This window comes from Ochotona curzoniae, unplaced genomic scaffold, assembly GCF_017591425.1.
Source record: "Ochotona curzoniae isolate NIBS_2020 unplaced genomic scaffold, NIBS_Ocur_1.0 contig_4148, whole genome shotgun sequence".
NCBI classification, from domain to species: Eukaryota; Metazoa; Chordata; class Mammalia; order Lagomorpha; family Ochotonidae; genus Ochotona; species Ochotona curzoniae.
The window spans coordinates 6,915,282-6,940,008 of NW_024466146.1; the positions used below are offsets into that span (position 1 = coordinate 6,915,282).

Below are 24,727 nucleotides of genomic sequence, written 5' to 3' on the forward strand. Positions count from 1 at the left end.
AACTTAGCTCTCCCCATACACAAAGCTTTCCTGGAAGATACTGGAGCTTATATTACAGATAGACTTTAGGCTTACAGGTCCTAAGCAGAAACCTGGAGTCTATACAGACCACAATCTCACGAGAGGACTGCATTTTGCAAGACCTTCTTTTTGATATAGCCTTGACCCAGAGCCAAATATCACAAAGAAACTACTTTTCCACAACAGCTCTGTTATGTGCTGTTTTGTTATTCTTTGATTAAAGTTATTTGGAATAGAAAATACCAGATTTTTTTTCTTAAGATATGAAGCAAAGCTCTAGCTGCTTTTACAGCTTTGGTACTTTCAAAAAGAAAAGGACAAGAGGAGGCCAACATGTTTAAAAGGTATTGTCTCTCCACTGTGACCTAACAGGTTACAATTAATTTATGCTGCATTGTGTTTTGCCACTCAGAAATCAGTGTTGAGAAGCAGAAGGGTTGATACCCGATTTCCACTTACTGATGTCCTGTGCAATCTGCCAAACATATCAGAAATTTTAGAGGTACCTTGGCTACATGAGGAGTTTACAGGCTCTGAGAATCCCTGGAGTTGTGAAATGGCTGGAAGATAGCATAAGCCCGGGATGTGATTCAGTCAGTGTTGCAGCCCAGATTCTGGACATCCATCTGACTAGCTGAGAAATCATACATGCTTGAAATAAGAATATTAAACATTGTTATCTGCAATTCTGAAATAATAGCAGGCATTGAAGTTCTGAGCATCCATCCATTAACGGCTTCCACAGAATAGTCCATAAATACTTATATTTGGTCATAAGTATTAAAAGTATTTCTCTTTATAATGTTGTTTTAGTGTCCTGGTGAATTCTGATGTATTTTCAGTTGTCAGCACTTGGGTGTTAAAATAAATTACTCTCCTGAAAATATAATAATATGTTTTCAAATAAATGCTATAATGCTATCTGTTTAAATTTGGATAGAAATGAAAACTGTATGAATAGATTTTGTAGATTTCATTGTTCATAAGGAAAGTTATGAAATTTTAAAAATATTTCTCAATACAAGTAAATGAAAACTGACTAACAGATTTAGTTACCCGCTGTGTAAACCTGAGCTGGTTCGTCTGCACCACATCAAAAGCTGCATAGTTTTGTTGTCATAATCCTTAAAACTCATTGGATTTCATAAGATCCAAATAAATGCTAACCATGCTGATTTAAAGTCATGTGTTGAAGGAAATATACTTAAATAACACAGATTTCTAAGCCAAGGCACAGGAAAGAACAGAAATTAGAGAAGTTCCGTTAGCAATTCAATGAGAAATATGCAGTAAGGATTTAAAATATAAAAACCTCCACAAGCTAGAGACTGAAAGAAATGGAAGAAGTCTGGATGTATCTGAGGTTAACTTTATGGAAACTGTCCGGTAATTGCATCTCTGTTTAGCCTTAAAAAGAGAACCAGAGCAGAAGAAATTAAGTTTATAATGTTAAATATTGTCTGAAGATTATGGACTGTACTTCCATAGTCATAGATGTGACAACAGGTATTTAAAATGCAGCTAGATAATATAATAACTTTAGCTTGCCAAGGGTTAGGTTGATTGCTCCATCCTTATCAAAGTAGAAAAAGGGAATGCTGCATTTTACTCAAATTAAAAATTAGCAGAATTGAAATTGTAAATTTTTGAAGTGCTTGATTAAAAGTTAATCGAAGTATTAAGTATTTGTGCAACCTAAAAAGTTGAACTTGTATTTCATACAAGACTTTTCCCATATAATTATACACGCTCAGATCCTAATAACTTCTTTTTCATCTCATAAAAATGTTGTTCAAAGTATGAGAAGAAATCATTTTCATGAAAGAATTTGTTTCAAAGAATGTATTCGTTTGGTAATGCTTTGCTTCTATCCCAGTGTTTGCTTCATTATTGTGACTTGTTTGGGAGAAATGTATGGATAATTCCAGGGGTGTCAATGCTTTCAATTATCATAGATCGAAGGCAACCTGACTTGAAAGAGAGACTAACTTCAGCAGCTCCTGCATCATGAAACATTCACTGTCTCCCATTCTCCATCAGTTGGTCTTGCTAGTTCCCCTTCCATTCTGCTGTGCTGCTTCTGTGGCCCCTGTGTCCCTGTGCTGATGTCTGTCTCTTGTGTCTTATCTTGGGTCTGTCTTGTCTAGTTCTCCCTGCAGTTTCTTCCTGTGTCTGTTTGTAGATGAAGGGGCTGAGGATCAAGTGGGTGCTCTACGCAGGTTCCCCAGCCACGAACCTTCCACCAGCGGGGAGAGGCGTAGACTCCTTGCCCCCTCCATCTCGGTGTCTGTGCCTGATGATGACCCTTACAATTCCGATGAGGAGTACTATGAGCATCCTTTGTTCAGCTCAGAGTGGACTACCTCTAATGTGCTCCCCAGTGTCACAGCGCAGAGTGCAGAGGTCCACTTAGGCCAGGAGAAAGGTGAACCAAGCATGGTCCCCTTTTGCTCCTCCTCCCCAGCCTGCAGCTTTGACCATACCTGCTATGTTAAATGTGCCTTCATATGGTGTGGGAGGGGACGGGAGCCTGTTTTTTCCATATGGAAGTGAAGTCCCTGTAGAGGCTGTATGTATCCAAATGCCTCAACAATTGAAAAAAAAAAAACAAACAACTAAGCTCTACTTCCTTTTCACTGTTTCTGAGATGTATACAAGAAAAAAGGGAAAGCTAAAAGAAATTTCGTTTATACACTTCTACTTTTTGCTTCTTGCAATAAGTCAGTGGGGAAGAACATGCACTCTATCCAAGCTAAAGATGATGATCCAGAATATTATTTTTGCATCTTTGAATCATGTATTTAGGACCAGTTTAGAATTACCCTTCTATTTAATAGATCGAATTAGTGCAGTATTAATATCATACCTCTTTAAAAAAGAAAGGTGTCAGATAGATGTTACAGAATGTATTTAGCTCCTCATTACTGACCATCTAGAGATTAAGAAGGCTCCTTCAGATGACTCAGTCTTGACTCATACTAGAAGAGTGGGGCTAACCTGAAGGAAATATTTCAAAGCTTTCGTTATTCTAGTGTTTAATTGGCTTTGGTGAGGATGAACACAGCAGATAATAAGTTGAGCTTTGCTTCATTCCAAAGAGTAGTTTTGCAAAGAAAAACAATAAGCTAAAAAGATGTTTTTGTTAGGGTAAAGACGTTTCTTTCCAAATTGGAAAGAAAAATAACTAGCTCAGATAGAAAGAGTTTATTTCTGTATGCAACAATATTTACTGCAAGGGCAGATGGTCCCATGGCTGTGAGAAATAAACTCAAAGCCCACTTAATACATTCATGAAACTAAGCTACTTGAAGGGTTCTTTTGGAAAAGAAGAGAGCACCAATGACTCAGACACCCTGATAAAGAAAAATTACTCATATTGAGCATAAACTTAAAATGCACCATGGGTGGATTTTGGTATAAGAATTAACAGTAGTACAAATAAAGTAGAAAGAAACATGAGTTTTCCTAACTCAGAAAGTAGAGAGCTACAAAGTTACATCAGTTTGAAAGCATGTACATTAACTTCATGAGATTTCATCCATAAGATATTTCTGAACCACCTATTTTTTTAAATTCTCTTAAATATAATCTAAATCTCTAATTCTATGACATTTAAAAATTGTCCTTAATAATACATTAGAATCAAAATTTGATTTTTTTATGAAATTTATTTATTTGAAAGGCTGAGAGATAGAGAAAGAAGAAGAGAGGGAGGAGGAAGGTTATTATATCCACTGGTTCACTCCCCAATGATAACAATGGCCAGGGCTGGACCAAGCTGAAGCCTGTAATCAGGAACTCTGGGTCTCCCACATAGGCAGCAGCAGCCCAAGCACTTGGATCATCTGCTGCCTTCCCTGAGCACTTCAGCAGGGAGCCGGATCAGAAGTTGAGCAGCCAAGACTCTGCTCTCATATGAGATGCCGGTGCCACAAGCTGTGGCTTAGTGTGCTGCACTGTAGTGTTAGTCCTGGAATCAGAATTTTAAGCCAGTTATGTACATGTTACAAAGTCAGAGTATGTGAATGCTAAATGGGAGGAGATAGTTCAACCTGTTGTATTTCTCTCTTTTTTCTACTTTGAAATGTTAATATTTCCAAAATATGAAAATACCTTTCCTTTCTATCATCTTTCTCACAGCAATTTAAATAATAACCAGTTGTTACACAGAAATTTATTTGCAGAACTGTAAAACAGCTGTATATTTCCCCATACTTTCTGAAGCAATAAAATAGAAGTTATTTACTGGCACTGCAACTGCAACTAAACACATAATCATGACAATTTACAAGCTCATAAATGTATCTTTTTACATCGTAAATGTTAGCCCTCTTTCTGTGTGATGTTCACTCAAGGAAAATATTTTGGCAGTTTGGTTACCACTCAATTACCTTTCTTCAGTAATGTTATTGCGGAAATAAGATGTTATTGATAATATGTGCACTTTATTTCCTAATGTTAAAGAGAATCATACATAAACTATGTTACTGATATTTCAGGGGGTAGATAATATGATTCATTCTTGTGTTCCAAAGGCAGATTTTTTGGTATTAAATTTCAATATGACTCGTTTTTACAGAATATGTAATTTAGTGAAAGTTTTCATTTTCTCTGACATTATCTCTTAAATAGATTTAATAGAATTCTGTGAGCTGCTGAGGGAGTTGAGTATTATTTCAAGGCAAGGCATATTTTATTCCAAAAGATTCTTCAGTGAAATTTGCATATTTTACAGCCAGCAAGATTATGATGTGGGGACTTCCTACATTGGAGAAAACAGCACATGTCTAACCAATTTAATGGTTTTTTTTTCAATGCATATATATATATCTATCTTTTCACAACCATCTGTTAACCTGCAGCATCTTATTTCCAACAAGCTTTCCACACATGCGTGCAACTTACTGCCATTTCCACTAAGGGTAATCAGTCAGTAAAACCCTTTCAGCTCTTAAAAAAAAAAAAAAAAAACCTTTTAATGACTTTAAAAGGCACCACTATTAGCAGATTATACACTGCAATCTTCTAACTGGTGAACAATGCACCTGCGTTAGCATATCTACTTGTCCATCCAAACAGTGAAAAGAAAATACGCAGAGGTCCTTGTGAGAATATTCCAAGAGAGCTGAAAGTGTTCCTTGAATAATATTTCAGTCTTTTGTGTATTGTTGTGTGATCATGATGTCAACATCTTTTTCATCCCTAAGAAGAAGAAACGCTAGAGGGTCCGGTGCCTGAGGAAGAGAAACCTGCAGCTCTTCCTGGGAAAGAGTGTGAGGCTGCTAAGTCCTCAGTTCAACCCACAGGCCTCAGTGAAGGCCACGTGGAGCTTAGTGCGGAGGCCCAAATAGTTCCTGAAGAGAGTTCCCCAGCAGGGGCCCTGCAGGAGGAAAGTGTAAAGGAGATCATGGAGGTGTCTCCAGAAGTAGAAACCCCTTCCTCTGCCAGGGAAGGTGTGTGATTCTCAGGATTTGCATGTGTTCTGTTGCAAATGATTTCTCCGGGTGGCTTACCAACCTGATGCCTTTCCAATGCTGTGTCATCGCTGGGTCTTCTCATGATCCCAAGACAACTGTTTCAGGCTTACTGAGTGTGTGGCTTGCGCAGATGCTGTGTGGCAGCTTGGTTTGTCTGCTGCTACAGCTGAATCTTGGTTTTCCTTTGCCATGATACGATAAGCTTTGCAGCCAGGCTGATAATGCTATGTGAGCTTTGATTTATTTGTTTGTTTATTTATTTTACCCTTCCCTCTCATCTCAAATGTTTGCCAGTCACATTGCTGATACATGTATATTTTTGTTTTTATTTTGGAGGCAGCAATTCATATGCTTTTCTTTCCAATTGTGGAGTTGGAATTTGGCACAAAGAGGCTTAAATGGTAGAATCATTTTGTTTGCAACTGCAGCGTGCTATTATGCTTCAATGAATACTGGCTTGGTTTCCTTAAGAGTTACTGCTAATGCTTCTCATGCTTTTCTTTCCTTTGATCACCCCCATAGCTCCTGAGTTTTCATTCATCTAAACTTTATCAAAAGTTCATAAAGTATTTCTTTTCAATCGTCACAATAGGATACACAAGTATATGTAAGGTAATGATGACCCATACACTTGCTCTTGAGAGATGACTGAATTTTATTTTGTGTCCCCAAGGCTGTTCCAGATGACTATAAAGGCCACAATGAAATATCTTTGGCCTTGAAACACAAGTGCCTTTCAAATTCTTGAATAAGCAAAAGCGTGTTCATTTCTCTGAAGTGTCAATGGCCAATGCTTCATGAGAAGAAAGATATTTTGCTTTTCTAGCACTAAGTAACAATTCGGATTTTGCTTCTGTCTATCCTACAAACTAAGAAATAATTCAGAATTAAGAATTTAGAATGTGTAGTAGAAATTTTTTTCCATTTCTGTCATCTCAAATAAATTTGTTAGCAAATACTTTCTTGGCCTTCTGTGAATATCTTTCCAGTTCATTCCCAAATGAGAATATCTATTAAAAAAAAAAAAAAACTTCAGTAGAAACCAATCTTTTTTGATTCCTTTTCCTTAATATATTTAGTCTTGTATCTTAGATACATATTCAGTATAAATTAGTTTATAAATTTTACTCATAAGAAGGCTCAGGAATTTTCTTCTACTGTCATATATGTCATAGAATCTTCAGAACAGAACAAAGAACAAAAGGTTTTCACAAGTATGTAATTTCTTGCTATTCCTGTACTCATTAATTTACAATGGGAGTCCATTTTACTTATGGAACCCATATATCTCAGTCCTGACATTCTCATATATATTTTTCAAAAGACAGCATGTTTGCATGTTTCATGTTTTTTTAATTTTACCCTACCATTATTCATCATTTCAAAGCATAATTTTAAGCTTACTGCCTGAAAGCACTTGCCTATAATTTGTTAAAGAATCAACCCCATTACTTCAGATTTACTTACAGCCTCGAAGATGGAGTTTCCAGATCAGAAGGAGTTGACTTCCTCTAAAACCGATCCCTTAGACAAGCAGGAAGAAGAGCTCAAGAAACAGACCAAGCCTGGTGAAGACCTTCAACATGCAGCCTTAGTTTCTCAGCCTGAGACAGCCAAAACTTCCCCTGATACAAAGGACGTGAAAGACACAGAAGAAGAAAAAGTACCTCTTGCTCTATTTGGGCATGCTATTGATGACAGCCTCCATGACATGAAACAAAAGGCAGAACCAAGCATAGTAATTCCTGGCATTGGCCTTCATGCAGAGCCCTCAGCTCCAAAAGAGCAAAAGGACTGGTTCATTGAAATGCCAACAGAAGCCAGAAAGGATGAGTGGGGTTTAGTTGCTCCAGTATCTCCCGGCCCCCTTACACCTATGAGGGAAAAAGATGTACTTGAGGATATCCCTAAATGGGAAGGGAAACAGTTTGATTCTCCGATGCCAAGTCCCTTTCAAGGTGGAAGCTTCACTCTTCCATTAGATGTCATGAAGAATGAAATAATCACAGAAACTGTGCCACTTACTCCTGTCCTCTTACAACCAGATGACAGAAAATCTCTACAAGAAACCAGTGGCCCAGCTACTGCCAAGGACAGTGCTAAAGTGGAAGAGTCACATAGGGATGAACCTGACAAAGTGGCAGAAGGACAGGGCTCAGAGGCATTGACCTTACCCAAAGACACCCTTGTTGATGCTGTGGAAGAAAGTGTCATAGTGAAAGTTTCAGGGGAAGAAAAGGGAGCCAGTGTTCAAGAGACTGAGCAGATAAAGGAGATTCCCACCCCCAGTGGACAGGAACCTACATTTACTGAAAAGGAAATCCAGCTGAAGTTCGAAGAAAAATCTGTTTTTGACAAAGAGCCGATACCAAAAGAGAATGAACCTCTAAAGCTTGGAGATGGAGAGATGGGTGTGATGCAGACCTCCACCGATCACACAATATCTAAAGAAGAGCAGAGAGGTCAAGAGACTTCCACAGATGTATTAAAACAGGAACCGTTCCCTGTCAACTTGCAGCAAGCAGTTACAGATTCAGCGTTCACCTCTAAGACCTTGGAAAATGTCATGACTGAGCCTACTGCACTAAATGAGAAAAGTGTAGTCCAGGAACTTTTGGAAAAGAAAGTTGCAGACAAAGGTAAGATTGAAGAAGCAGGGGCTGCAGCATCAGCTGAGCTTGACTTGTCATTTTACGAAGATAAGTCTGGAATGTCCAAGTACTTTGAAACATCTACCTTGAAAGAAGTGACTAAAAGCGTTCAGTTGAGCAGTGACTACTATGAACTAAGCGACACAAGAGAAAGTATCTGTGAGTCTGCAGATACCATATCTTCCACACACAAAACTGATGACAAGGAGCTTCAGCCAGGCAAAGAATCCCAACCCGGTGCTCCAGCACAAGAAACTGGGTACAGTACACTTGCACAGACTTACCAACCCGATCTTCCTGAAGAACCCAGCTCTCCTCAAGAAAGGATGTTCACTATTGATCCGAAAGTATACGGAGAGAAAAGAGATCTTCACAGTAAGAATAAGGACGATCTGACACTCAGCAGGAGTTTAGGACTCGGGGGTAGGTCTGCCATAGAACAAAGAAGCATGTCAATCAATCTGCCCATGTCGTGCCTGGATTCCATAGCTCTCGGATTTAACTTTGGTCGGGGGCATGACCTTTCTCCTCTGGCTTCTGATATTCTAACCAATACTAGTGGAAGCATGGATGAAGGGGATGATTACCTGCCAGCCACCACACCTGCCTTGGAGAAGGCCCCTTGCTTCCCAGTGGAAAGCAAAGAGGAAGGAAAGCCCAGTCAGGAGGAAAAAGCTGCCAGAGAAGAAAATACTCCAGTTGAGACATCCCCCGAGCCGCCAGCTGTAGCCAAAGAGTATTACAAAAATGGTACTGTCATGGCCCCTGACCTGCCTGAAATGCTGGATCTGGCAGGCACAAGGTCAAGATTAGCTTCTGTGAGTGCAGAGACTGAGGTCACCAGAAGGAAATCGGTCGTCTCAGAGACTGTGGTTGAGGAGAGTAGTCCTGGTTTGCCACCTGTAACTGATGAAAACCATGTCCTGGTGAAAACAGACAGCCAGCTCGAAGATATGGGCTACTGTGTGTTTAATAAATACACAGTTCCTCTTCCATCACCTGTTCAGGACAGTGAGAATTTAGCAGGCGATAGTGGTTCCTTTTATGAAGGCACTGATGATAAGGTTCGGAGAGATTTGGCTACTGACTTGTCCTTGATAGAAGTAAAATTGGCAGCTGCTGGAAGAGTCAAAGATGAGTTTGGGGTTGAGAAAGAAGCATCTCCACTTGTCGCCAGTGACAAGTCTGGACCAGGCAGGGAATTTGACCAGGAGAGGAAAGTGAATGATAAGCTTGATACCGTTCTAGAAAAGAATGAAGAACATGTTGATTCAAAAGAATATGCCAAAGTAGCAGAAGAGGCTGATGATAAAGTTGAAACATTTGGATTAGCAGTAACCTATGAACAAGCTCCAGGCAAAGAACCAGCAGTATCAAAAGAAGCTCCATCTGAGAAAGCACAGAAAGGCCTTAGTTCAGTGCCAGAGGTAGCTGAGGCAGAACCCCTCAAACAAGCTGAACCAGACATGGATGTTGCTGCAAAGAAAGATGACCAGGGTCAACTGGATGTCAAAATCAGTGATTTTGGACAAATGGCTGCAGGGCTAAAGGCAACAGAGGTTAAATTGGAAGCTTCCCAGGAAGTGACGCCAACATCAAAAACACCTCAGGAAGCAGTTGCATTTATGAGTGTGGAGTCTGGCCACATGAAAGAAGGTGCCAAAGTGAGTGAAACAGAAGTCAAAGAGAAGGTGGCCAAACCTGACTTGGTCCACCAGGAGGCTGTAGACAAAGAGGAGTCCTATGAGTCTAGTGGTGAGCATGAAAGTCTCACCATGGAATCCTTGAAACCTGAAGAGGGCAAGAAGGAAACGTCTCCAGAATCATCTCTAATTCAGGATGAGATTGCCATCAAATTGTCAGTGGAGATGCCTTGCCCACCTGCTGTTTCAGAGGGTGTCTTAGCCACAGATGAGAGAGCTGAGGTCCAGATGGAATTTATTCAGCTGCCGAAAGAAGAGAGCAAAGAAACCCCAGATATATCCATCACACCCTCTGATGTTACAGAGCCAATGGCCGATGCTGTTGTGCCTGAAACAGCAGAGGCACCGAGTGAGGAGGAAGAGATAGAAGCCCGGGGAGAATATGACAAGCTGCTCTTCCGCTCAGACACCCTTCAGATTGCTGACCTTGGTATCCCAGGTGTCAAGGAAGAACTTGTGGAGACATGCCATGGTGAACACAAAGGAGTCATTGAATCCGTGGTGACCATCGAGGACGATTTCATTACTGTCGTGCAAACCACAACTGATGAAGGGGAGTCGGGGTCCCACAGTGTACGATTTGCAGCCCTAGAGCAGCCTGAGATGGAAAGGAGGCCATCCCCTCATGATGAAGAAGAGCTGGAAGTAGAAGTGGCAGCTGAAGCCCAGGCAGGACCCAGGGATGGCTCCCCAGAGGCACCTGCTTCCCCTGAAAGAGAGGAGGTCGCACTCTCAGAATATAAGACAGAAACCTACGATGAGTACAAAGATGAGACCACCATTGATGACTCCATCATGGACGCTGACAGCCTCTGGGTTGACACGCAAGGTGTGCATTATTATTTTTCTTAATCAAACCCAATAATCTAATGGGAATTATTTTTTAAAAGAGCATTTTTAAATGTCTCTTGACCTGTTTTGCATTTTGTTCACTATGTGGAGGATCTTGTACATTTGTTACTAATGTTTTCATTGTTGTTGTCATGATTTGCTTTGATCCACAGATGATGATAGAAGCATCATGACAGAACAGTTAGAAACTATTCCTAAAGAGGAGAAAGCTGAAAAGGAAGCTCGGAGATCATCTCTTGAGAAACATAGAAAAGAAAAGCCTTTTAAAACCGGGAGAGGCAGAATTTCCACTCCTGAAAGAAAAATAGCTAAAAAGGAACCTAGCACAGTCTCCAGAGATGAAGTGAGAAGGAAAAAAGGTTCATTTAACAATCACTTCTTTTCATATGCTTTTGAAATAATTATTACTCTTTTGTAGAAGAAACTACCTAACAGTAATAACTGTCTATAAAATTTTGTTCAATTTTGATACAAGTGTGTATTTTTTTTCCTGATGGTATGCTTTTTGTGTTTTCTTATTCATAGCAGTATATAAGAAGGCTGAACTTGCTAAAAAAACAGAAGTTCAGGCCCACTCTCCTTCCAGGAAATTCATTTTAAAACCTGCTATCAAATATACTAGACCAACTCATCTCTCCTGTGTTAAGCGGAAAACGACAGGTGACTGTTCAATTCTGCAATGTGGCTGGCAAACATAGACATGTTTTTTTTTTTGTTTGTTTGTTTTCTTTTTAAGATCTCATTACTGTAGAAGCTTCTTCATCTTGTTTTTCTTGCAAGAATCTCAGAAGTCATGAACGATTTTGCTATTACGTGTCTTGTTTCATTATTCTTTTTTTTTCCCCTCCCTGCAGAAAAGGTCATGACCATCTGTTTCTTTGTCATGCTCAGACATAGCAGTGCGTGATTGTATCTTGGCATTGTGCTCTAGTGTCACCTTCTGGGGATTCCTATTTTCATTCTGTGTGTTGGGTTAGACGATGGCGATGAATTTAACCTTGGTATGCGTTCTCATTATTTTGCTTCTTTAACTCCCTCATGCTTAAACCCATACATATTTGTCCTATTTCTACCTTGTTCCTACCAAATCTGTTACTGATGTTGACGACTAAAAGCCGCCAAGAATGTACAGCGATTTAGAGGTTGAAAGTGAGAAATAAGCCTGGGGTAGACTTCTGGGATAAAATTTACTTTAAGTGCAAAAAACAATAAAATAAGGAAAATGAAAATGTCTGGTAATCTCATTAGATTTTAGTACACATATTCAAAACCAGCAAGGATTCCATTCTGTGGTCTACATCTCTTAGCTGATATTTTATTGAGATTTTATTAAGAGAGTGGGATTTAAACTGCTAAATCTTCCAATTTGATTCTTTATTCAAAATTTTTAAATCAATCCCTCCATAGAAGGAATTTAAATTAAAAATAAATTAAGAGCTATTTCTGTTTTGCTTCCTATTTATTTCTAAACCTTCTCCATTTTTGCTGTTTCAAAAAAAGTGGTGAATATTTTTAATTGCCTATAAGTTAACAAAATAATAAGAAGAACCCATACAATTTCCTATAAGACAAATTTCAGTTCAAATTTTTACTAAAAAGTGTTAGGGTTTATGTGTACATTTGTGCTAAGGTAATCTTAATTTACAGTATACTTTATTGGAATATTGATTGGGTGACTTGCTTATAATCTATAAACTATCAGATTAATAAAGAAAGAATTATTTTCCTTTCCAGTATGTATCCTAAGTGTCTCTATGTAGATGTGTGGGTGGTCTTTGAGATTAAAAGCAGCACATAAGCCTTTATGAGAGAAAATCAAGATAACTGTTTTGTGATAGCCACATAAAAGTTCAAGTGTTTTGTGTTTGTACTGATAATAATCATATCATGTCTGTTCTCTTAAGAACAAGTATCTAAAGCAGGATTTGAAAGCTGAGGCTTTGTAAATACACACTGTCAAAAAAACAGGATCGGGAATGCCTCTAAATGAGGAGTTAGCTATAAGACCATTGTTAAATTGTACATTATGTCAAAATGAGCTCATTTTCTCAGGGTTTTAGACTGCTTAAATTAGAAGTTTCATTTCTAGTCAAACAACTGGTTAGGCAAGTTGAATTTCTTGATTTCAGCACAAAAAAATTCTATTTCCTTTCTGAAAAAAAGGAAGATTTTATCAGGATTTTGTAATTTGGGAGAAAACACAAAAATGGTTTAATAACCTGTCTACATGTCAACAATATTCAGTTTACTAACCTTAAAATAAATCACCTTTGTTGTTTAAAGGAAATATAAATGCTTTGAGCTACTTAAGATCCTTCTTTATTTTAGACAAATTTCCAGATCAAAAAGTGTGAAATAAAAATAGATATTATTGGTGTTAAGGAAAAAAACCTATATGCTACAGGAATTTGAGATATGTAACAAAGGCAATAGAAAACCATAATTTTGACTGTTTACTTAAAAATCTCTTCTAGACTCTGTGAATAATCTAAATGCTCAGTCCTAAATGGCCTTACACATGGGGCAAATACTTAGGATTTTGGTAGAGCCACAAATGACACACAAAAAAAAACCTGTTTTTTAAACTCATTTTAGAGCTTGATAAGCATGTTTATGAAGTTTTATCTCAGGAAGTAACATACACGCTTGAGCATTTTCTAAACATAACTGCCAAATACAGAGGGTTTTTCAAATTATAGAGAATTGTTTTTAATGCTGAGACGAGTCTGGTAAGTCAACAGAAAATACACTCGCTAGGCAAAATGGGAGTCTCAAACTGAAACCTGAAGTGCCCAAGAGGAGTACAAGAAACAGCAGTAACAGATGTGGTGGTAATACTTCCACAGAGGAAGTGCATGTGTAAGACATGTTCCGTGTTTACTGAACTTGAAATTCCACTCATGTTTCCTGCCCTTGACAACTTATTTTTCTTTTCGTCTAAAATGGTACATTCTCACATCAAATAAATGGGTTATTCCTATTGGGGAAGGGTTGGCTGACCAGGACAGATTAGAGTGTAAAGCACAGTAGTATCTTTGGATATGCCAGTGGCTTCCAGAACAAGAATTCAAAAATCTCTGTGTTTTTGTGTATCATGCAAACCCTGGAAACAAATCAGATTCCTTTTCCTGGAATTCTAGAGCACGCTGTTGCTAGTCCAGAAATTCCATTTTCAAGAATTGACCGTTTTGTAAGACAGATTCAAAGGTACCCTGGTATCATTTGGTGCACTTACCTTTGCTTCAGTATTTATGGGGTCGGAGTAGGGAGTACGTTGATGAGCACACACTGTAGTTAGAGCCATGTGCTGTGTCATTCAGGTTTCTTTACTGAATGTGCATCTCAAAATAAGCAGAATTTTGGTTTACATTAACCTGTTGAAACAACAGAATATCCAAGATGTGGGTTTTAGCTGTTAAATCGGGGGTTGTTTGTTTCTTTCACACAGCAGCAGGTGGAGAATCAACTCAGGCTCCCAGTGTATTTAAACAGGCAAAGGACAAAGTCTCGGTGAGTAAAATAAACTTTTGTTGTTCTTCATGTGATGTTCATTTTGGTAATTAGTTGCTGCCATGTCTTAACAACCTTAGATAGCCACAGTTACTTTTTCTTAAGTGTCATTGTTAATTATTCACTTAGCTAAAAGGGTTCTTGATGGCATCCACATGAACTCATACAGGATGGGATGGCATTGAGGATGGAGCTGAGCTATCCTTTATTAGTAAGGCAAAAAATACAGCACAGTGATCTATTGATTAATTAATTCACTTCTGGTAGAAGAAACTTATCCTATTATCATCACCACTAATTGTATTTTAAAATCTGTCTTCATTGCTTCATTACAAGTATGTGACCAAATTAAGCAATATAGACAAATGAAGAGAAATAAAAGTCAGTTTTATCCATTTTTCTGAAGGTAGCCACAGAAACCATTTTGATGTAAAATCTGTTTTTTAGACATTGCAGGTTTAGCAACAAAAATGAAAACATTATGTGTTAATTGTTTAATTAAAGAGTGAATGTATTTCCATGCCACTAAATACCCTTTAAGTCATTTTAGTGACCACATAACAATGCATTTCATTTATCAACAATAATAACTAATCACTTTTCTATTATTTGACATTCAAACCATTTGTGGTGTTACTCTAACAATATTACTATTAAAATATTTTTGGATAAGTTTGTGAATGTGTCCAAGTATATTTCTGTGAATAATTTACTACTGTTTATATTTTTGCTGATTGCCATTTGTAATATTCTGCCTATCATGAAGGCTTATTTTATTTTTGCAAAATGGTTCTTGTTGGCAACATGTCTTGAACAGCACAATTTATGATTTGAGGATTGTATCACAGTTTCTGAGAGTTGAGTGATTTCAGATATATCATGAGGATCTGTAAATGGTTTTTATTTACCAAAGAGTTGGCTAGCTATTAATGCCAAATCTCACTTACTGATCAGTTAAAAAAAAATCATTGGGGAGCTTATTTTCCCAACTGCTGGAAGACACGGAAACAGAAGTGGACTTTAATGTTTAGTTGTGAAGTAAATTCACTAACACTTAAATATATTAGGGCTTTTTGAAATTGGTGTAAACATGCATTGGGATTTTTTCCACACACCTCCCCTAACTGGGTGCTCAGAATAATTCAAACTATTGCAGAGAAGCAAGGGTGTCTTGAAACTGTGTTTTGGGGTGTTTTTTGTTAGTTTGTTTTGCTTTTTGTTTTTTGTTTTTTCCTTGAACAGTTCACATCAGAAGCACAGCAACAACAGGATTGATTGCTTACCCAGAATAGCCCACCACAACAAAGGGTGCTCATATTGTGTTGCACTTCAGATGCAGTCTCTATCCCTGGATTTCAATGCTAGGAAATCGCAGCATTAGCCCATTTCTTCTCATTAGGAGTTCTCTTGTCTAGTTTTACACGGTTAATTATAACATGCCTCTCTGGAAAAATTTAATGTAGTTCTGCTTCTCTGGGAAATTCTATGAACTTGTAGGTTCCCAAATCAAGCCATATACATTTGCTTCATTCTCAGAATTTCAAAAATCAATTTCTATGCATATAAACAGTATTCTTTCTTCCATTCACCTACCAGTTACCCACTCACCATTTATTTTATAATGATCTGTTTTGTCACTATTGATTCCGAAGTATAGACAGTAACACCATTGGAAACTAGAGGAAATAAATACCAGATACCTATTCTACAGCTGATTAATATAACATAAAATAGTAACTTATTTCTGTTTTTATGTATTACCAAACATTTTTACATGAGTACTGCTAACTCCGGGTAAGGAGTATTTAATGAAAGTTTCTTATTCTTACTTACTTATGCATCTGTTATCATTGGTTCAAGCCACTTATCAGGTGTTGTTAAACACGGACGTTTAATTTCTTGTATGTTTATGCTTCTTTTTTGTTTCTTTTACATTATAGTTTCGTTTATTTTTTTACTCTTGTTTGTATTCTTTCATAGCTGGAATTCCACCTGCACAAAGATTTCTACTTTGCAGAGTAGCACACAGTTCCCAAGATACAACTCAGTCTGCCCTCGTTAGAATTGAAAGGCTACTTTATCTGACTAGTTTTTCATACATCCCACCTCAACAGGCTACACAGAGTGATATGTTTACAATCAGGGAATAAAACTGAATGCAATGAAAATTACACAAACGAGTAGTCACTGAGAGATTTTCAGACACAGTTTCAAAGATGTATGTTATCAGACGCTTTAACTTCCAAAATGTTTGACATATGAACAATACAGGCTGTTGAAAATAAATTCAAAGTTTTGTTAGATAAGCAGTCTATCTGATCAAATAAATGCATAGAAAATTTCCTTTTCTGAATTTACTATCCTATTAATTTATTATGTCTTTATCTTATAAAATATCAATAACAAACTAATACAGAATATACTCCAGTGTCCATACCATAACATGCATTATTATTTACATGCATTATTATAATAATGCATGCATTACTATACTGTGTTGTATGATCTTGTATTGTGTGGTCTAGTAATATCGGGTTATATGTCTATAATACAATGGAAACATACACCCAGTAGGAGACACATCAGGTTTTAATATGGCTGTAAAGCGCTTAGAGCTTTTGTAACAAAAGTGAACATCTTACACCATTGTTTATCATGCTTGCCATCCCATACTGCCTGTCTTTTCAGAATAATAAAACATTCTGGTAGGAGGATTTTTTTTCTCAGTAAAAGTACTAATTCACTAAAGATTGCTTACATAAATTTATATTGTTCATATTATCATGTAGAATTTGAACTTCACAATTACCAGCACTCCAAAATAACGTTTCTTTAGAAAATATCCAAGCAAGTGTTAACACTCTGTAAGTTATAAAGTAGAAATGTTTATAAGCATGTCAAACTGTCAAATTTAAGAGTATGAAAAGAAGTTTTGATAACTCAGTATGAGAAGTAACCGGAAGACTGCAATGCTTATTATAATTTTTCCCCTAACCCGACCCCCTTGTTTGCCCACATCAGGATGGAGTGAGCAAGAGTCCAGAAAAGCGCTCTTCTCTCCCAAGACCTTCTTCAATTCTCCCTCCTCGCCGAGGCGTATCAGGAGACAGAGATGAGAATTCCTTCTCTCTCAACAGTTCCATCTCCTCTTCAGTACGGAGGACCACCAGTAAGCTGATTTTACTTTGACTTTTTTTTTAATATGTATTTTAAAATCCTTTGAATGGAATAAAATCTAGGATGTGTTTGTATTTTTTATTGTGAAAAATGAAACATGCATGAGATTTATCCTGAGAATAAAGAAATTGCAACCAGAAATAGCTCAGAATGACTTTTGTGGCAAAGTAGCTTGGTGGAGGAATTGGAAACTATCACCCTTATTATCTGCTAGGGAAGACTACAATAAGAACCATTTTTCCAAAAACATGTTTCTCTTTTATTTCAAACTTAGAGTAAAAATGAAAATCTTGAAATAATTAATCAGCAAAACCAATACAAGTATCTTTAAAATACACAACTATATAAGGTTAACACAAAAAAGTTGTCACTCCTAAGGTCTAGAAGACAAAAATCAAAACCTAGGATCCTGCTCAATTCATCAAAAATTTGTATTCCCAATGAACTACAAACACATCATGTTCTGTGGAATAGTTTCAGTTTCCTTTGACTAACGACTTATAACAAACTGACAGGACATTACAGCAGTCTATGTAATGTTCCAGTGCTTACACATGGATATGTTCCATTGCTATTAAAACTATTCACTCAAATTAAAGTTTAAATTGTTTTCCTAAGTATTTTTATTGCAAGAAAAGTAGCTACCATGTAAGTACGCATAATGCAAAACTATTTAGAATCCTGCTTAATTTAACAATTCTGATAAGTAAGTTCAACAACTTATTTTAATGAGAAAACACCTTAGCGAGGCTAAGTTGTAAATTGTTGAATTTGGTTTTCAATCAAGTGAAAACTTCATCATCTAAATTCTCAGTGTTGCTTCTACACTGAGTTGAAGGAAATAGTACTGGACAACTGTTCTATAGAATCATTTCAACAACAGCATCTTTTGTCCTTTAGAAGCCATTATAAAACAATGAAAATTGCTACCATCACCATTGCAATAATTGATCACTTCACTTATTTTTAAAATATCTGATAAGGATGGTTCTACTCAGAATGTGAATATTTTGCATAACACTTAAGTGGTGTTTTGTCTACCATGACTTGCTTATTATAATTGGATTAATTGTGCCCAGTATCATTGACTTTTATGAAGAATGAGTTGCGTCCTTTGACATCTATTGTAGCAGCACTTTGAAATTATTGATACTCCTTTCTTTTTCCACAGCAAAAAAATAAATTATGTAAGTAACTAGCTGGCAGATCATTTAAGAGCTGGTAATCTCCAGGGTGGGGACTTTTAGCTCCTAATAGCTGGAGGTGGAATTGGACGTTATGGCTAATTTCAAGGATGACGAGACAAGAGTTACGTGTGAACGTGTTGCTATCGAAGCACAATAGCACTTGCTCCATAATCCTCCCCTTCAAGCCACTGTGTCCTACTTTTGCAAATGTGTCCATATATGAATCCTTTTAAAACATTATGAGCCAGTGTTATTTGACTTTCTAAATTTATTTACATGCCCAAACACATTGCATTGCATTATTCAGTAATAGGGTAATTGATATTCTGGTGACCTAAGTACAGTGAGTCAGTTTACGCTATATGTAATAATACCTAAAGCATAAGACATTTTGGACAACAGGCCATTTGCCTACTTTGCCTGCCGTCATCTTAGCAGCACACAAAATGGTCTGTTGTTTTGTGCAACTGGTAGAAAGATTTGAAAGAAGCAGTGCTACACGGGAAGCTCATTTAGCCCCAGAGGAGAGAAAGACATTTTCTCTGAGGAGTTGGCAAGATAAATAAACACAGTTCAATAAAGAACCACTTTATTTAGAATTGGCTCTTTAGATTTAATCCTTTCAGTTTCAGGACTGATAACAAATACAGAGGTTTATCATCTTGAAAATGAAAACAAAACTTGTATAATAGGAAGCTGATCACATGTATTGAACATCAATATGAAAGCCTTTAATAGTTAAGATTTATCCTCACTCTTCAGTAGTAACAGAAAGTGTTTCTATACTTTTGCAAATGTAAAGGCATTTTCTTCAAATGATTTTTGCTTTAGAAAAAAAATTCTTCATTACAGTTCTTGTTACTCACAAGGCAGGTATTGAACCTAGTGGGTATGACACCCACAACTCACAGCAAATCTCTGGGCTCAGTGCCCAGCTCTAGCTCCTGATTACAGCTTCTTGCTGCTGTGTACCCTGGGAAAGAATGGTGACGGCTCAAGTAATTAGCTGTCTCTCTCTCTCTCCCACTCTCCAACTCTTAAAAATAATTGTGAAAATTACTGTTCAAATCTAAAATTTGCTTCGTCTTAATTTCCAGAGTATAAAAAGTACCTGAGCCTGTTTGGATAAATTCTGAATCCAATTCATTACATTGAAGAATTATGTTATGCACCTACATGTTCAACCCCCTTGAAAGCAAGCAGAGCTAGATGCGATAGCAAATGATGCAGAAAAGAACCCTGTCTGGAGATTATCTGAGCTATTGAAAACTGGTTGTGTCACGCAGAAAACATCTGAGAAAGATATACTCTTTCTGGAGAGATTTTTCAGAAGCAGCTAGTGCTGGATCTAAGCCTGCCTTAAAAGCAGTCTATAAACAAGCTGTGAGAGGTGAAATTTAATACAGTATATCATCTTGCTTTTGAAATGTCACCTATGAAAGCCACGAACTTCACAAAATGAATGTTAACATATCACTTTAGTCTTCTCATAGTTCATTTAACACTGTCAGTTGATGAGCCTGTCAGTATTGTGTCCTTGTGTTTAAAGACTAAAAGTTCACAGGGAACCTTGCACTTGTTATATGAAAACGTGTCAGTGAAGGATGAAGTAAAGTGCTGTATGCTTCTCCAAGAGATTAACCTCTGACCCGTGAGTGGATTCACATTGTTTATAGATGAACAGTTATCTAAAAAACTCTCTTGAGCTTATGCCTTTACCCAAAAACTAAATGTCTGCTCAGGAAGAACTTTCTACTCTGATGATTAATTACATTAGATGATTTATCAATCTCTGTTACATCAAAGATTTTTTAATTTGATTTATGCCTTTGTCTTCTATAAAATTTCAGGAAATTCGTTGACTATGTAAGTTATTCATGCCCAGTAGTAAAGAAAGAAATAAAATTAATGCCTTCCTTGTAAAACATATTATAAATTAAGTTTTGGTGTTTTTAAAATGTAAATTTATAAAATGTAAATATTTTACCTATCAGTGAATGATTGCTTATTTTACATCAAACTGATGACTAAAGCAATGGAGAAAACAGATGCAAGCTACACCCTGAATTATCCAGAGAGAAACAGACAGTTTGAGGTTATGAAACATTAAGATAAGCTTGCTTTAAAGGGAATCTATGATATGGTAAAACCATGTTGAATGTCTTTCATGAACAGGTCTTCGGTACTAGCTAAGCTGGGAGAATAACATTGAAGTACAATTCAGTTCCATTTCCACATAAAACTTATGTAATACAAACACACAGTCCTAAGTAGCACCAACCTATTCACTGGCATCTCAGAATCAGTTCACCATTTAGGGAACTAAATGGTCTACAAATGATTCAAATACTGCTCAGTAAATATACGTCCACATATGTATTCAACATCAAATGTGGGCTTATCTTCCAAATAAGGCAAATACGTGTACTTTAATGATTGCGTAAGTAGAAAGTGATTTTTGACACATTCATAGTGAAAAGTACAGAGAATCAATTAGGTAATAAGTATAAAGTTTGTCCTTGAATTGCTGGTCAAGCATGTTGTGAAACCTGTCACCAGGTAATGAAATGAAGGAAAGGAGGCCCCCATCATAAGTATTTATGTATGCTTTAGAAATCAGGCATATTATTCTGACAATCTGTGGGAAGAAGAATACTTGAGAAGAGCTTTCTGATGCAGTGATAACAGTTTTGCTCTTGTTAATACAGGGTCAGAGCCAATTCGCAGAGCAGGGAAAAGTGGCACCTCAACACCCACTACCCCTGGGTCCACTGCCATCACTCCTGGAACCCCACCAAGTTATTCTTCACGTACTCCAGGCACTCCTGGAACCCCCAGTTATCCCAGAACCCCTCACACACCAGGAACCCCCAAATCGGCCATCTTGGTGCCCAGTGAGAAGAAGGTCGCCATCATTCGTACTCCTCCAAAATCTCCAGCTACTCCCAAGCAGCTGCGGCTCATTAACCAACCACTGCCAGACCTGAAGAATGTCAAGTCCAAAATCGGATCGACCGAAAACATCAAGTATCAGCCAAAAGGAGGACAGGTAAGAACCTGCCTCGTAATATAGGTTGGCAGTTCTTAAAGTGAAAAAGTCAGGTGCTAAGAGTTACTGCATGCAATTCATTGCCAAGGACACAGACATCAGCAATAGAAATCAGTCTGTACGATACAGTGAAAATCATGTGACTTATACATTGCTTCTGGTTATTATTCGGTAAAAGTAGATTAGAAGATATAGAGCTTTTTGGTGGATTGCCTAATAACTTTCCTGAACACCTTTGTATATCTATCACTTTGTGAACTGAAGTTTTCCATTTTAGGTCCTGACCATTTCATCATTAACTTCTTTATTCCCCAAGAAATTCCTGTAGCAACTTCTGCCATTTTTTTAATGTCCACTTCCAAATCAGAAAGACTTCCAGTTTTACTCTTCTTTTTTTTTTTTGCCCCTCTTTCCTTGTTTTGTATTTCCTGATTTCTGGTGTGTGTGTGCCTCTTTCATATTTAAAAAATATCTGTATTTCTCCTACTCCTATTGTTCCTTCTTTCTCCTTCTTTCTCCTACTCCTGTTGTTCCTTCTCTCTGGTTTTAAAAAAATCTTTGCTGTTTTATTAATATTCTGTTTAAGAAAATTCATAAAGTCAAGAAAACGTAAAAAGTGAAGTGAGAACAAAGATCAGTCTGCCCCTTTTCAGATTTACTCTGATTTAGGAGGAACCCTCCTGTTTTCACAGGTCTCTTATTTTTCTCCATTAGTCTTATGAGTATCATAAGTATAAAATGAGCAAATTTTTTGTGTTCCTTGTGTTAATACTTGAAATTTACCAACAAGGCAGTTGCACAGCAGTTTTCCTTTACCGCTTCTAGTGGAGGATGCCTGGATCAACATTGACCTTGAAAGGTCATGTCAGTGTCTGTGATTGACTGTATTGGGAATCCGGTACCTTGCTTCATGCGTAACCCCAAGTCACCCTTCTATGGTCCTTAAGTCTAAACATAATAGCATGTTAAAGAAAGTCACCGGTTTAAGGAATGAGTGGTATTCTTTGTATATAAAGAACCTTGCAGAACTTATTACCTTATTAGTTCCCAACTTTGTATTGCCTTAGTATCTTTCACACTTTTTAAGTTTAGAATAATCTTTTAGACTAATCTCTGTGAGGTAAAATGATACATCCTAGAAAGCAAGCAGTCTAATTTCTCCCTCTCTTTCAGTTCTATGTGAACCCATTAGGATGGTAAAGGAGCATTTCTGGGTATAGCAAGAATAGGAAAGAGAGGTTATATCTGAATAGAAACTCCAGAGAAGTGAAGGACTACTCCAGAAGGACAACTGGGCATCGAAGCCTTTGGGTAGTGAGAACCATGAATGTAAAGGCCTGATGTAGAAGCAGATCTAGCACATTCCAGAGCAGTAAGAACATCAGTGCAACTAATACCACCAATCGTTGAGTAGAATGTTCATACTACATTCTTAATGTTATTTTACCTATTTAAATAATCAGAGCTTAATAATGCTAAACCAAAAACCTACAAATCTGCTCATTTTCACCCTCTCTCTAACTGCACCATCCAGCCATCTTTAAATGCTGTGTCTTTGTGTCCTGAATAACTGTTAAATCTTCCCATTTCATTAGCCTCGGTCTCTACTCTTGTGCAGCCTGTGTTTTCACTGGTGGATACTGCAGTAGTTGCTACCTTGACTCATCGCATCTCTTCTTTCTTGTTTCATATATGCTGTCCCTTAGCCAAAGCTTATCATCTTTATAATTAATTTCCTCCTAACATTATCTAATATCTGCCTTGCTCTATTACTTTAAGTAAGCCCCATGCTGTTTCAAACTCCTGTACATAATAGAGGCTTACTAAATGTTTATTTAAGGAAAAATGAGTAAACATAGTAGACTATATATGTGGAGATATTTACTATTTAGTAACAGTATTAAATGAATGTGGATGCCCTAAGCCATTCCATTTATTACCCAGAGAAATATTTTTAAAGACTATTAAACTGGAATGCGAGGAATGAGTTTGTAGTGCAGTGCTTTCATTAAAGTATTACAACACTTTGGGTATGGTTAGCTCTGGTCCTCAGATTGCTTATTTTTAAATAGAAACAATAAAATAAAATGTGCTTTTGTATTTAGTAGTATTTCATTAAAATGCTCAAATTAATAGCTCTGCTTAAAATGTGATCACTTTTTTCCATTACAAGTCATTATCTTTAAATGCCTTAACAGATTTCATATCTGTTTGTACCACAAAAGGGTATTCATACACAAAGGCATATCCAGAAGACACTTGGCTCTTTCTAGTGTTAGGGAAAATATTTTGTAAGAAACATCTTTATACTTGTGTTTTTATGGGAAATTAATTCTGGAGGTATTAATGAGTTACAGTGAAATTATATTGAAAGTATCTTCTTCCCCAATAATTGTTACCACTGAATATTGACTGGATCCTATTAACACAGAAACATGTTTGTAAAATATGACTGAAACAGAAAAATTGAATGAGACCTTTTTCTCATTCACATGTTTATTCATTCACCAAACATTTGTTAAGATTGCAGTCTACTATACACAAACTTCAAAAAGTTGATGGAAATGCATATTAAAAAATATGCATAAATTTGAAAATATATTGCAGCAGAATAGATTCATCTTTTAACTCGAAAAAGGGGAGTATGAAAAAAATAAGCATGGTCCATTTAATTCAGGCAGGAAGGAGAATTTTTGTTTTCTTGTCCTCCTCTCATTGCCTGCTGCATATAAGTTTTTTTCTAAGCCGTTTCTTACTTTGTCTCCTAGAGATACAGTAAGTGCTAAGTAGGAATACTAAAATAGCTTGTGGAATTTTAAATACTGCGACTCAAGCCAGCATGAAAAAAAACTATTCACTCAAATTAATTACATAATATTGACAAAGCATTTCTTTCTCAGTGCCAAAGTCATCATTATCTCAAAATGAAAGGTCTTTAAGATCAGGAACCCTGTCTTTAGGAATAAAACTTTGATAACTATAAAGCAAATATCTTTTCTAGGGTAATAATAACTTTTGAAGCTAAAACCCATAAATACTAATTACAAAATAACATGAGAAAATTATTACATTGAGTTTACGAAGTTAATCCTGTAGAGCT

At 36.9% G+C, this 24,727-nt stretch overlaps 1 protein-coding gene across 38 annotated transcripts in view; it reads left to right on the forward strand.

The window, feature by feature from the left end:
• MAP2 (microtubule associated protein 2) overlaps positions 1-24,727 on the forward strand; it is a 195,994-nt gene that overhangs the window by 159,185 nt on the left and 12,082 nt on the right. For 8 of the 38 annotated variants that reach the window (XM_040984609.1, XM_040984607.1, XM_040984614.1 and 5 more), the window contains exons 7-9: positions 14,153-14,214; positions 17,236-17,383; positions 21,287-21,627. In XM_040984609.1, the coding sequence (XP_040840543.1) occupies positions 14,153-14,214; positions 17,236-17,383; positions 21,287-21,627 (551 nt within the window). Of the gene's footprint in view, positions 1-5,228; positions 5,475-6,955; positions 10,682-10,856; positions 11,064-11,229; positions 11,365-14,152; positions 14,215-17,235; positions 17,384-21,286; positions 21,628-24,727 lie in introns of all 38 variants that reach the window. The other 30 variants (XM_040984584.1, XM_040984585.1, XM_040984583.1 and 27 more) reach the window with 16 other exon arrangements.